The 12,463-nt window shown below is 40.7% G+C and overlaps 1 protein-coding gene across 5 annotated transcripts in view; it reads right to left on the bottom strand.

Annotated features, from left to right (window-relative positions):
- The window catches only part of CCDC25 (coiled-coil domain containing 25), a 39,006-nt gene extending 26,937 nt beyond the window's left edge, over positions 1–12,069 (bottom strand). Inside the window, exons 1-3 of one of the 5 annotated variants that reach the window (XM_038573742.1) lie at positions 11,936–12,069; positions 7,086–7,133; positions 1,503–1,542 (exon numbers count right to left, since the gene is read on the bottom strand). In XM_038573742.1, the coding sequence (XP_038429670.1) occupies positions 1,503–1,542; positions 7,086–7,133; positions 11,936–11,963 (116 nt within the window). In that variant the 5' untranslated portion in view covers positions 11,964–12,069. Of the gene's footprint in view, positions 1–1,380; positions 1,454–1,502; positions 1,543–7,085; positions 7,134–11,935 lie in introns of those variants that run through there. The other 4 variants (XM_038573741.1, XM_038573743.1, XM_038573744.1 and 1 more) reach the window with 4 other exon arrangements.
- Positions 12,070–12,463: the final 394 nt, after the last annotated feature.

The raw sequence follows: 12,463 nt of genomic DNA, 5'->3' as shown, positions 1-12,463 counted from the left end.
CTGCGTCATGAATTAGCCCTGCCACAATGGGGGCAGGCTGGAGCAAGAGAGGAGGCGCCCTTTAGTGGGTACCTGTGGCCAGGCTCGGGGGTTCTGAGGATGGCCACGTCTGGGGGGAAGCTTCAGTTAGTCTCTGTGCGATAGTCTTCCTATTAAATGCCTGATGCTGTCCACTTTACTGAAAATCAAGCAGCTCTTCTAAAAAGTGCCTCACCTCTGTCTCTGTAGGGAAATAGGTGAAGGATCCAGGCCCACCCTTGGAGAACAGAGGTCCAGAGAGAGCTGTGGCAAAGGCTGGAAAGGGAAGGAAGTCACCCTCAGCCAAGAGCAGCAGCCCAAGGGAAGAAAAACAACCGGTAAGTCAGAACTGGAGTTGACTGGGGGGCCAGCAACAACCAGAGCACATCTGTTCAGTTTCTTTTAGCTTCAGTTTCTCCATCTGAGAATGGGCACACCACCAGTAACTCTTTTACAGGACTACTGTTGAAATTAAATGTATCAATAAAGTGAACACCTACCAGTATTTGACATATAGTTATTCAGTAAGTGTTCACTGTTACTATTGTAAAAGCAAACAGGATCTGTGCACTTATCTTCAGGGATAACATGTGTAGGGGGGAACCGAGGGTAGAGGGGGAGGCAGTCTGGAGTTCTGGAGACCACACCCCGCTCTGTATGTGGGATTCAGCTCCAGGAAAGACACATTACAAGAGCAGAAGCTGGAGACAGAACAAGAGGAAACTGAGCCCAAGAGTGTTACATCAAAGACATAGGAGTCTGGGTCCCCTAAAAGGTTTGAGGTCTGAGTGGTAGCAACACCCATATGGCATTCTAAGGCAGTTAGAAAAAGAAAAGAATTCAACTAAAATGAAGGGCTTCTTTGTCATTGTTTTTTTGGGGCTGGGTTTTGTGAGCAGCAAAAATTATCTTGGAAATAAGTGAAGAAAGTATAATTGTTATTTTTTAAGTTTCCAGAAAATAGTTTAGAAAGAGGGAGAAGAGGATGGATCACAACAGGGCTAACCTCACGAGGCAGCTGAGACGACAAAGGGAACCTAACTCATGTTTTCTTTCAAGCTGGACCTGGTCAGATGCTCTGGCTATTCCACGTACATGGAAGCTTCTATTTTCCTCACTGCTCCCTGTGAAGCCCTCATCCATTCTTTCTTTTTTTTTTTTTCATCCATTCTTTCAAGAAGAGTGGTCTGTGTGTGTGAGTGTGGTGGTCTCACCAGCCCACTATAAGAAGACACACACAAGGTTAAAGAAAGCCTCTGGTTCCAGAGGCCTCTGTGGTCAGGCCTGAGATCCAGCTCTAAGACATCATCCCTAGTTTACATGGTGATTACAAATGAAGGGCACCGGCAGTCAGTTACTTACCACTGAATATTCATAAACAAAATGTAAAGCATGATCCCAGGTTTCATCACAAAAGTCAGGTGGTTGGCCAAATCTGAGAAGATAAATAATGCACAGAAAACAGAAGCAAAATTGTTACTCACCAAATATCTTCAGGCCAGCCATGCTTTATTAGATCTTCATCTACAGTGAGATACAAGGAAACAAAGAAAAGATTAAGAAAAAAAAAAAAAAAACCCATCAGGTGAAGATATATATGCCAGAGTTATAATAAGCTGGGGAGTGGAGAAAAGGTCATTCAGAGAAGCTTTGATGCTGAAAATAGGGAAAAGTTTTGTGTTTTTTTTTTTTTTTTGTAAAAATGGTTTTTATATTTGGGCCATCATAATTGTTATTATTTTTACAATAATACTTATAGGAAACTTCAAAGATATTTCTATTAAAAAGTAGTAAAACTTCAAATTAGGGCAGCTGAGAAGTTGGATGAGGTCTTAGAAGACTGATATACTGTAAGAAACTTATTTGTTAAAATGGTTTTGCTAATCAGTGGACTGCATTTTACTTTTTTTTTTTTCATTTTACTTTTTTTAAAACACCATTGCTCAATTATAAAATTGTAGAACCTTAGAAAATAAAACCACCAGAACTATAAAAAAGGAAATAAATATCATCTAAAATTCTGTCACATGTAAAAAGAAAAAGAAATGGCTAGAAGTTAAAAGAAACTATCTCTGTGGGATGGAACATTGGTGTTGGAAAGGATAGGGTGAAAAACTGATGTTTACACATTCTATAACTATTTCAATCTTTAAGCTATGTGTGTTAGTGTAAGATCAAAGTAAAATAAAAAATGAAAAAGGTCTTTGGAAACAATGACTACTTAATTCTATCATGTGAATAAACTTTTCTACTGTCTACATTTGGGTTGTTTTTACTTATAAATGCTTTGGTAAATATTTTTAAAGTAAATATATCCATTTTGCCTGATTATTTCTTTCAAGCATATTGATGAAAGGTGAATTATTAGATCAAAATGTATACTTTTACATTTTTAAGGCTAATAATATATATCACTACAGAAACTTAATATCAATATATACATCTAATAGTGACATTAATAATTAGAAAGTAATTATGTTTAATACAAAAGCATTATTTAAAGTATCAGATACAAAATTAAAAACTGTAAGGTAAACAAAATGACTAATATGATGATTTAAAACGTACCCAAGAAAGTATAATCTTTTTTTTTTTAGAGAGATTTTATTTATTTATTCATGAGAGACACAGAGAGAGAGGCAAAGACATAGGTAGAGAGAGAAGCAGGCTCCCCATGGGAAGCCTGATGTGGGACTTGATCCCTAACTCGGGATCACACCTTGAGCTGAAGGCAGATGCTCAATCGCTAAGCTACCCAGGCATCCCCAAGAAAGTATAATCTATCTAACTTGAAAGGGGTATTCATTTTCCAGAAAAACAAAAGGATAATATACCTTGGATAAAGATACTCTCAGAAACTGCAGACACTATTAATTTTCTGAAGGGCTTTCTATTAGCTTAAACAGAAAGCTGAGCCAATAGCTAACAAGTAATCAAAAAAAAGTAAAGAGAACTATAAAAAAACCTATTTTCCTCAGTCAGGCAATGCTTGGCTCTCCAGTGACACCTGCTGGCTAATAAAAAGAAAACATCTGAAAACTTTTTTGAAAGTAAATTGCTCATTAAAAAATCATTTATGTTCCACCCAGTCATTTGTCTGAAATCATCAAAGTTATTAGAAATAAGTATGAAGTGCTGGGAGCACTAGAGAACAGGGTGGTTTAAATGTGTAATACCTTTCTTACAAAGCAAACTAGGAAAGCTGACCTCTTCAAATGATTCCAAGAGGTCCTGGGGAAAAATGTTCTACACATAGATCTTTTTCCTACATACATTAAAAAAAATTTTTTTTATTTAAATTCAATTTGCCAACATATAGTATAACATCTAGGGCTCATCCAATCAAGTGCCCTCCTTAGTGCCCATCACCCAGTCACCCTACCCCCCCCCCACCTTCCTCCCTTTCCTCCATACATTTTTTATTTATTTATTTTTAAAAGATTTTCTTTACTTATTCATGAGAGACACAGGGAGAGAGGCAGAGACATAGGCAGAGGAAGAAGCAGACTCCTCGCAGGGAGTCCGATGTGGGACTCGGTCCCAGACCTCAGGATCACGCCTTGAGCTGAAGGCAGGTGCTAAACTGCTGAGCCACCCAGCTGTCCCACCTACATATATTTTAATGGCAGCAAAACACCACCCTAGTATTTCCAGTGGGCTCTGGAAAGAATCTAAATTTATACCTGTGGGAGGTAGCCCGGGTGGCTCAGTGGTTTAGCGCCACCTTCAGCCCAGAGCCTGATCCTGGAGACCCGGGATCGAGTCCCGCATCAGGCTCCCTGCATGGAGCCTGCTTCTCCCTCCCTCTGCCTATGTCTCTCTCTCTCTCTCTCTCTGTCTCTCATGAATAAATAACTAAAATCTTAAAAAAAAATAAATTTATACCATATAGACTGTATATCTAGATTTGTATCTTTAGACACAAATTTCTACAATGGACATTCAAAGGATTCTACAATCAAGCCCATCCTAACCCACTCCTCCATGAGGCCTTCTTGGTTCTCTTCAAATCACACTTACTCTCTGCCCCCTCTGTTTCTCCAGCGCTTATTAACATGGCTTCATTTCACCCATACATTTTTATTTTTATTTTTTGTTAAAGATTTTACTTATTTACTCATGAGAGACAAAGAGAGAGAGAGACAGGCAGAGGGAGAAGCAGGCTCCATGCAGGGAGCCCGATGTAGGACTCAATCCCGGGACTCCAGGATCATGACCTGAGCCAAAGGCAGATAGATGCTTTAACCGCTGAGCCACCCAGGCATCCCTCACCCATACTTTTTAAAATAGACATTATTTTTTGGAGTTTTTAGGTTCACAGCAAAATGACCCACTATTTGTTTTTGTGTACGCCTCTCTATCTTACATGCTGTGAAAGCACAGACTGCATCTTCCCCTTTGGATATTCAGAGTGGCTGGCATACGGCCCCATGCAGCAAAGTCCCAGCAGACGGTAAACTAGAATGGAAGGGAAAAAGAGACACGGTGGCCCTGGCACAGTTGCCTTAAGTCAGTACCACTGGGAGCCCATCAGTGTGAACCAGTATCAATGCAGTCCTTCACTGTGAGAAAGTTCCCTGCCCAGAGTCACACAGTGCAAAACCCACACAAGTGTATGTAGCAGCTCTCCTCCTCTAGGTGCTTCTCAGTTACCTAAGTCTTGGGTTTGTATCCTTGATGTGGTAGAAAGTAAAGTAGGTTTGATCAGGTGTAGCTCTACATCTACTATACGTAACCATGACTGGTTATAACCGTGCCTCCTTGCTCAATGTAATACAAGGAGATAGCATCCCCTTCTCGGCCACATTCATCAAGAGAATGATATGAAAAATATACAAATCATCCGTGATGATGTAAGAGTTACTAGGAAAAATAGAAAACTCAAGTATTAATATATCGCAGACTGCTCCTCTATTAAGTCACACCAGAGACAATGTCATAAATTCATTTTAAGGGAAAACTTTTAAAATTAGTTATTTTATTCTGCTGTGTTTTTCTCTCAGCTAGGATGTAATAGTTGTGCTTATTCTGATTCTGCTTTATGGCAACCAGTATTATTGCAAAATTTGAAACCATTTATATAGATCTGATTAATAACTATATATATTTACACAGCTATTACATATAGCACATTACATATTTTATATGTGTTACACTATGTTATATTAGATATGTGAATGTATTAACTAGAGTTATATATACCTATATATATGTACCTATACAGTTACATGTAACATTACTGTTCTTTGACATCTTTTCATTTTTTGGCTTAATTTTTCTGTTGGTGTCAAATGTTTCATACTGGAGACTATTATACTTGCCTCTTTTAAAATAATCAAGTTTAAAATGTTGTCAGTTTCAACCTGCACCTAAAACAAACACTGATGGTTTTGGGTGGGGGTGGGGGGAAAGCAATATCTGAAGGCTAAAGATAAATAACTACAGGGAATTAGCCAGCTCTCGGACTACTGAGGTGGTCATCCAGCCCTGGAGTTTTCCCAGGAGAGGGAGGAGCCAGCTCTGAGGAGCTAAATAAGCTCCAGCAGTGACCGCTACCATTGCTTAGAGCTCACCCTGAGCCAGGCACTCTAGTCAGGCTCTTTTATTTAACCTTCACACCCCTGCAAGGCAGATACTATCCTATGGTCCTCTTTTCACATCTCAGCAATATGAGGGTTGGAGAGGTGAAGTGACTAGAGCTATTCTGTTAAGAGCTGGGATTTTTTTTTTTAATACATATATATTTTTAAAGATTCATTCATTCATTCATTCATTCATTCATTCATGAGAGACACACAGAGAGAGAGAGAGGCAGAGACACAGGCAGAGGGAGAAGTAGGCTCCCTGTGGGGAGCCTGATGCAGGACTCGATCCCAGGACCCTGGGATCATGACCTGAGCCAAAGGCAGATGCTCAACCACTGAGCCACCGAGGTGTCCCAAAAGCTGAGATTTTAACCCAGATGGGCCTGACTTGAGAGCAGCCCTTTTCAAAACATTACACTACCCCTGTGAGAAGAGCCACTGTTTTCTCCAAGCTTGAGAAAGAGTGGTCCTGTGAGGTCTCCAAGCTCCCCTGTTGCAGATCTTTTCTCCTTCAGCTCAGTGTTCCACACCCCAAGGGCCAGTGCTGTCAATTCACTGCTCCAGAGCAAGAAAGCTCAACTTTGTCACCCTCCTCGCTCCTGCAGTCAGAGGCCATCCCCTAAAGCAGTTTTTCCTTTTAAACTTTAGTTCACACTCATTAGTGGGTCCAAAAATCAATTTAGCAGGTTGAGACTGGCTTTTTAAAAATAAAACAAACAGGGCAGCCCCAGTGGCTCAGCGGTTTAGTGCCGCCTTCGACCCGGGGTATGATCCTGGAGATCCAAGGATCGAGTCCACGTCGGGCTCCCTCCATGGAGCCTGCTTCTCCCTCTGCCTCTGCCTCTGTCTCTCTCTCTCTCTCTCTGTGTGCCTCTCATGAATAAATAAATAAAATCTTTAAAAAAAATAAAACAAACAAATGAGGGTATAGCAGAGTATGAGTATTTTTTTGGTAAATTTTTGTTATGGTTGCATAAATGTGTACAGTATGGAATACTGTATTTCATTCTGTGGGGAGCTTATCTCCTTCAGATATGTCCTTTCAGACATTTTCAAAGTCTGAAAAAATTGTTAAAATTTCATGACTCAAAAGGAGCCTTCTCCAGCCTGAAAAACCCTAAAAATATGTTTCCTTTATTCATAAATGTGGTAAAATTGTACAGAAAATGATCTTTTCAACCAAGTCACAGATTTCTACTTGACATAAATTAGTACAGGTTAACCTCTGACTGACATCGCCCTAAATCAAATGATATGACAAAACTCTTAAAGTTTCTAAGTAGCAAAAAGTGGTCTAATAGGCCCCAATATTACTTAATATAACTAAATTCAAGGAAAGTTACTCACTGAAGTTTTGTATAATGGGCTTAAGTACTAGTAGTTAGTTGAAAACTCATAACCAACCAACCATGGGGGCTGGGGGAGGAGGCAATTAACACTTACCTGCTGGAAATTTCAAAATCAATGCTTTTGAAAACTTACTTTCATATTTATCTTTTCCCATGTAAATAGTGTAAGCTGATGAGTTAACTAAGACAAAAACAAAAATATAAAAAACAGTTAGATAACTTCACTCCCAACAAAACTGCTTCACAGGAAAAGCAAGTAACAAATGCTTAGATTAGGGGTAGGCAAGACATGGCTTGTAGGCCAGACCCAGTCAGCCTCCATGCTAAGAAATTACTTCTATATTTTTTTTAAGAGTTGAAAACACAAAATGAGGAAGAATAAAGCTACAGAGACTGGATGTGGCTCACAAAGTCTAAAATATTTACCACCTGGCCCAAAGAGGAAAAGTTTATTGACCCTTATTACAGAATAGCTACTTCTCTACTTTCATTAGGGATATAGTTCAATACAATTCCAGTCCTATACTTCTGCCTTCTTCAAAAGAGTTAAAAAAAAAAAAAAAAATCTTCACTTCCACCACTTAAAAATAGGTTCTTATACTTAGCTGAGTTTTTTCATAATTTTATTTAGCAAATATTAGTTATCGTCCAGTGTGCTGCATATTATAATGGACTCTCTATCCCATTCTGGGGAAACATGATTTTCAAACATCTTCTAAATCAGACTCTAAACCCTAATTATACATTAGAATCACCTAATTATGTCCCAGCTCCATTAAGACTAACCAGATCCAAATCTCTGGTGGGTAAGCAATGGTGTTTGTTTGTTTTAAGGATCTTCAACTATTTCCAATGTAAGGTAGAATGTTAGGAACCACAACTGAATATTCTAGGTATGGCTTACTTTAGAAACGACATATGCTTTACTGAGCTAGTGTCTTTTAACATAGGCATCCTCCATCTAGGGTCAAACAAAAAGTTAAGTTTCCTAACTGAAATTCTTTCTGGGTACTGGGTTTCCAAGCTAGTCTACCAAAACTTGTTTGGCTCCATCTGCATCTAAACTCCTGAATTAATAGTCACCAGGCCCTCAGTCTGGACAGCTTATTGGCTATTGCTCCAGAGGACTAAATTAATACGTGTGAGTGAAGCTCTAAAGGCCAGGGAGCAGCACTTGTTCGTTCATAAATTCTTAAATTCTTCAATAAATTGCCTTGCACTTTCAGTACTGAGGAGCTCCTTAAATTATCAATTATAGTTGCCTCTCTTGGGAAGGGAAAAATCTCATTTCCTTCAGTCAACACTTATAATGACTACAACCCAAAATCACTTGGAAGTAGTTGAGGGAACTGGGAAGGAAAGAGTATTTGCATGGACTTGTTGAGAGAAATACTTGTCTATAATTGAGCATTACATTAGCTTGCTAAGCCTCAGCATAGCCAGAACAGCCATTATAATAAATGCCAGAAGTGCAGGAATAAAACCATTTCAGGTTCTCTCTGTACAACCTAGCATTCTATGTGTACGCTCTTTGATCCTGTAATACTATATTTTTACTATAAGTACATACTATAATTACTCAATCAAGCAGTAATGTTCTTTTTACAACTCAAGCACTCATTAATTAAGACTGGTTAAACACACTGTAGAACATCCGTAAACAAAATACCATGTACCCACTGAAAAGGCAGAAATTAAATAGCAGTATTACATACAGCAAGATTCAATGTGTAAAAAGTGAATATATAGTTGTACACACATTTACAACTATATGCTTAATATACGCACCTATTTTCTTTTTATGTTTGGGGAGCTAGACATATAACTGTTAACAATACTTACCTTGGCTAGCTTGCTTACCAGACATATAGATGGCTTTTGTAATCAGAATGAAAGTAATTTTTCAAATGATTAAAATAAAAGTGTCTGTGCAGGCTAAGCTGTCTAAATTACAGTCAAGAGAGTGACAGACAATTGTTTGGATAGGTGACCTATAAAATGAGGTGATTAAGCAAGCACATAACTCCAATGCAAACCGAGGGGCACTTTACAAAAAAATTCTTCAACAACAGTGTCATGAAAGACAAAGACTGAGCAACTGCTCCAGATTAGAATAAAGAGTAATGAGTGCCAATTGAACACAACAATGATTTGTAATGTTCCTTTGTTATAAATGTATTATTAGGACACTAATGAAACCTGAATATAAAGGCTGATTAGATAATGGTATTGCTGCGATGTTAATTTCCTAATTTTCATAATGAGGAATGCTTTTTGATAACAGAACATCTTTGATTTTAGGGGGGAAAAACCCTGAAGTATTTAGGGGTAAATTGTGACCTACCAACAAATGGTTCAAGAAAAAGATCTGGGGTTGGGGGAGAAGAGAGAGATGAAAAGAGGAAAAGAAATAAGTGAAAATGTTAGAATTTGGGGGATCTGAAAGATTACAGAGGAAATCTTTTATTCTTGTTGTAACTTTTCTGAAAGTTGAAATTAGTCAAAATAGAAAATTCAAAATAAAAAGGAGCATGACCGTGGAGCAAGAAGTCAGAATGAAGTTCCTGTCTATGTTAATAGGGATAAAGGAAACATAAATTATTCTAGTACTTTTGTTAGTTGTGCCCAAAAAATAGGGTTGATTAGTATGGGAACTAGTTATCTCGAAGGTACTGGATTCAGGTGTAGTGACCAATCCAACTTTAGTTGCTCTGTGATTAGTTCTTAATTTACATAACAAGCTATCCTGAGGTAGATGCAATTAAAAGGTACTAAAAGCACAGACGGACTTGATGGGCCAAGTGCAGATACTCTGTGGGTCCATAAACCAAAGGGTCTTGAATTTGACAGCAGCAATAGTTAAGGCTAATGTTTCATCATTCCATTAGGACAGAGCATGAAAGAGGTATAAAGCTGAAGAGATTTAGTCAGATACTAACTTTAAAAGGAAAGGCAAAAACTTTCTATTGAGATGTTCTCTCCATTTTAAAAATGTTTTCATACTGTTAAACCCTAAGTTGGTTGAAAAGCTTGGCTAGCTATATGAAGTCATTTCCTGAAAATTCTGCTTGTTCAAGTTGTTTTCTCTACAGGAATATGTAAAGTTTTACTACTATTTTACTGACAAAGTTATGATTTTTTCCATTAACTTTGCAATTTTATTTTATTTTATTTATTTATTTTTAACTTTGCAATTTTAAAAGATTTGCCGCACAAGTGTGTTTCTGTTAGACTTAAAGGCCAAATATTTTTCCAACAGGAAGCAGTTCTGACCTTATAATGGAAGCCAATGAGAAAAATATGACCCATAATCTGCTGAACGACTGTTCAATTACAGGCATCTGTCTGTATGAAGAGTGCTCAAAGAATTCAGAATGGCTTCAAGAAGAATAAAGCAGCTAACATAAACTACATCTAGTACCATACATCCTGCCTGTATTTTTTATTCCATTGTTGGGTTTGTATGGGTATCTCTGTCGTTGGGAACTCTCAAGAGTGGAGAAGCTAAAAAGAGATGTTAGAGTTATGACAAAGTGAGCAAACAGAAAAGAGGGAGGATGAAAAGGCCTATTACGACTTTTCAGGCAAGTGTGTATATTGTTTCTGCTAATTTTAATAATACGAGTTAAGACAAACCAAACCTATAAAGGCAGAGAAATGGCTATGGCACACGGTGCCATAAAAATAAAAATAATGAGATGTGGGGATCCCTGGGTGGCTCAGCAGTTTAGCCTGCCTTTGGCCCAGGGGGCGATCCTGGAGTCCTGGGACTGAGTCCCGGGTCGGGCTCCTTGCATGGAGCCTGCTTCTCCCTCTGCCTGTGTCTCTGCCTCTCTCTCTATGTGTATCATGAATAAATAAATAAAATCTTAAAAAAAAAAAAAAGAGAGACAGGAAGGGTCGGTGTGTGTGTGTGGGGGGGGGGGGGGTGGTCTCTGGCTTACAAATTCCCTGGACCTTATTGTTCTCATCTCTCAAGAGAAAGTATCACCCTACTCAAACCCACGCAAACAACAAAAGGGCTAGCTTGGCATAAAATCTCACGTTTAAGGTGCAAGCAGAGAGAGCGGCAATGGAATAGTACCTGCTAAGACAAAGTCAAAAAAATACCATTAGTTTGTTCAACAAGCATTTATTAACTACTGTGGGCCAGGCACTGGTCTAAGGAAACAAGGAGATCCTGCCCCTGTCCTCAAGGAGCTTAGACCCCAGGTCAAGCAGGCAGCATTTAATATCCTATGATAAATGCAATACCAAAGATACACACGGGGCGTCAAGGGGGGGGTCCCCCAAAGAGGCCCAGCTAAGCAATCTCTGGGTGGGAGTTAATGGGACTGATCAGGCAAAGGGAACAACATAGGCAGAAAAAACAGGGTCAAGACGTAGCACTTCCTGGGAACTAAATGCACCCCTTCCTTGGCTGCCAAAGACCAATCAGGAACACTATCATACGCCAATATTTGAGATATGGGACAACTCTGCCCAGCGAGGGGCTGCACCGCCACTCCAGGGTCCATACTGTTTTCTGTTGCATTCCGGGCCCTACGAGGCTATCCTAGCAGGGAAGGGCGCGCTTCCTGTAAGGCAGTGTGGTTGGCAGGTATCTCCTTTCTCCCTCAAAGTGGATCATTACCAGGACGCAGCCAGAATAAAGGCGAAGGGGATGAGGAGGAGTCTCGAGATGGGGATGTGAAGAAGCCCACGAACTCTGCCCACTTCCAGGGAGCAAAGGGACGTCTTTTGCCGAGGGAAAGGAACTCCCGGGTGCAAAGACGGCAGGGGTGATAGACGATCCACACGACCCCCAGGCCCTGGCACGAGCCATACGGGGGCGACAGGGGCGGACAGAGGCTGGGAACCGAAAGGGCGCAGGAAAGAAGCGCCCACTGCCGAGGAGGCGCTTCAGGATCAAGTCCAGGCTGAACAGCAGCTTGGGAGCCCCGCCGTCGAGCAGGGACCGAGGAGGTCACGGCGCCCACTCACCGCTGCTGCTGGTGAAGTAGAACACCATGATCCCGGCGGCGGCGGCGCAGCGGCTCCAGGGCGGAACAGCAGCACTCAATTCGCCAGCTCTGGAGACCACCGCGCGGAGGCCTCCCGGTCCCCGGAACTCCTCGCGCACTTCCGGCGGAAGTCGGAAGTCGGGGCGCGTCATAACGCCGGCCCGTCGGCGCCATTTTTAATTCTGGCGAGGAGGAGTGTGTAGCCGGGCTCGGGGGCTTGGTTGGTTTGGGGGTTGGAGAGGGAAAGGAAGATGGAGGTAGGACAATTCATGGTCGGGAAACGAAGCGGGGAAATTGTATCTTCCTAAAAGAAAAATGCCTTCGGCTGACCATTTTGAGACTCTCCACCGAGTGGGCGGTCTTATCTTGAAGTTTACCTGTTGGTTGTGTCTCCTACCCATCACACCCTGGTGGCGCCCCTCCCCCCCCACCCCGGACTGCAGGAACCCTTGGCCTTGTTCACAGATGGGCGTTCCCTGCGCCAATCACAGCGCTTCTTGGCACGTAG

Source organism: Canis lupus, chromosome 25 (genome assembly GCF_011100685.1).
Source record: "Canis lupus familiaris isolate Mischka breed German Shepherd chromosome 25, alternate assembly UU_Cfam_GSD_1.0, whole genome shotgun sequence".
Taxonomy (NCBI): domain Eukaryota; kingdom Metazoa; phylum Chordata; class Mammalia; order Carnivora; family Canidae; genus Canis; species Canis lupus.
This window is presented reverse-complemented; position numbering and strand designations above follow the sequence as displayed.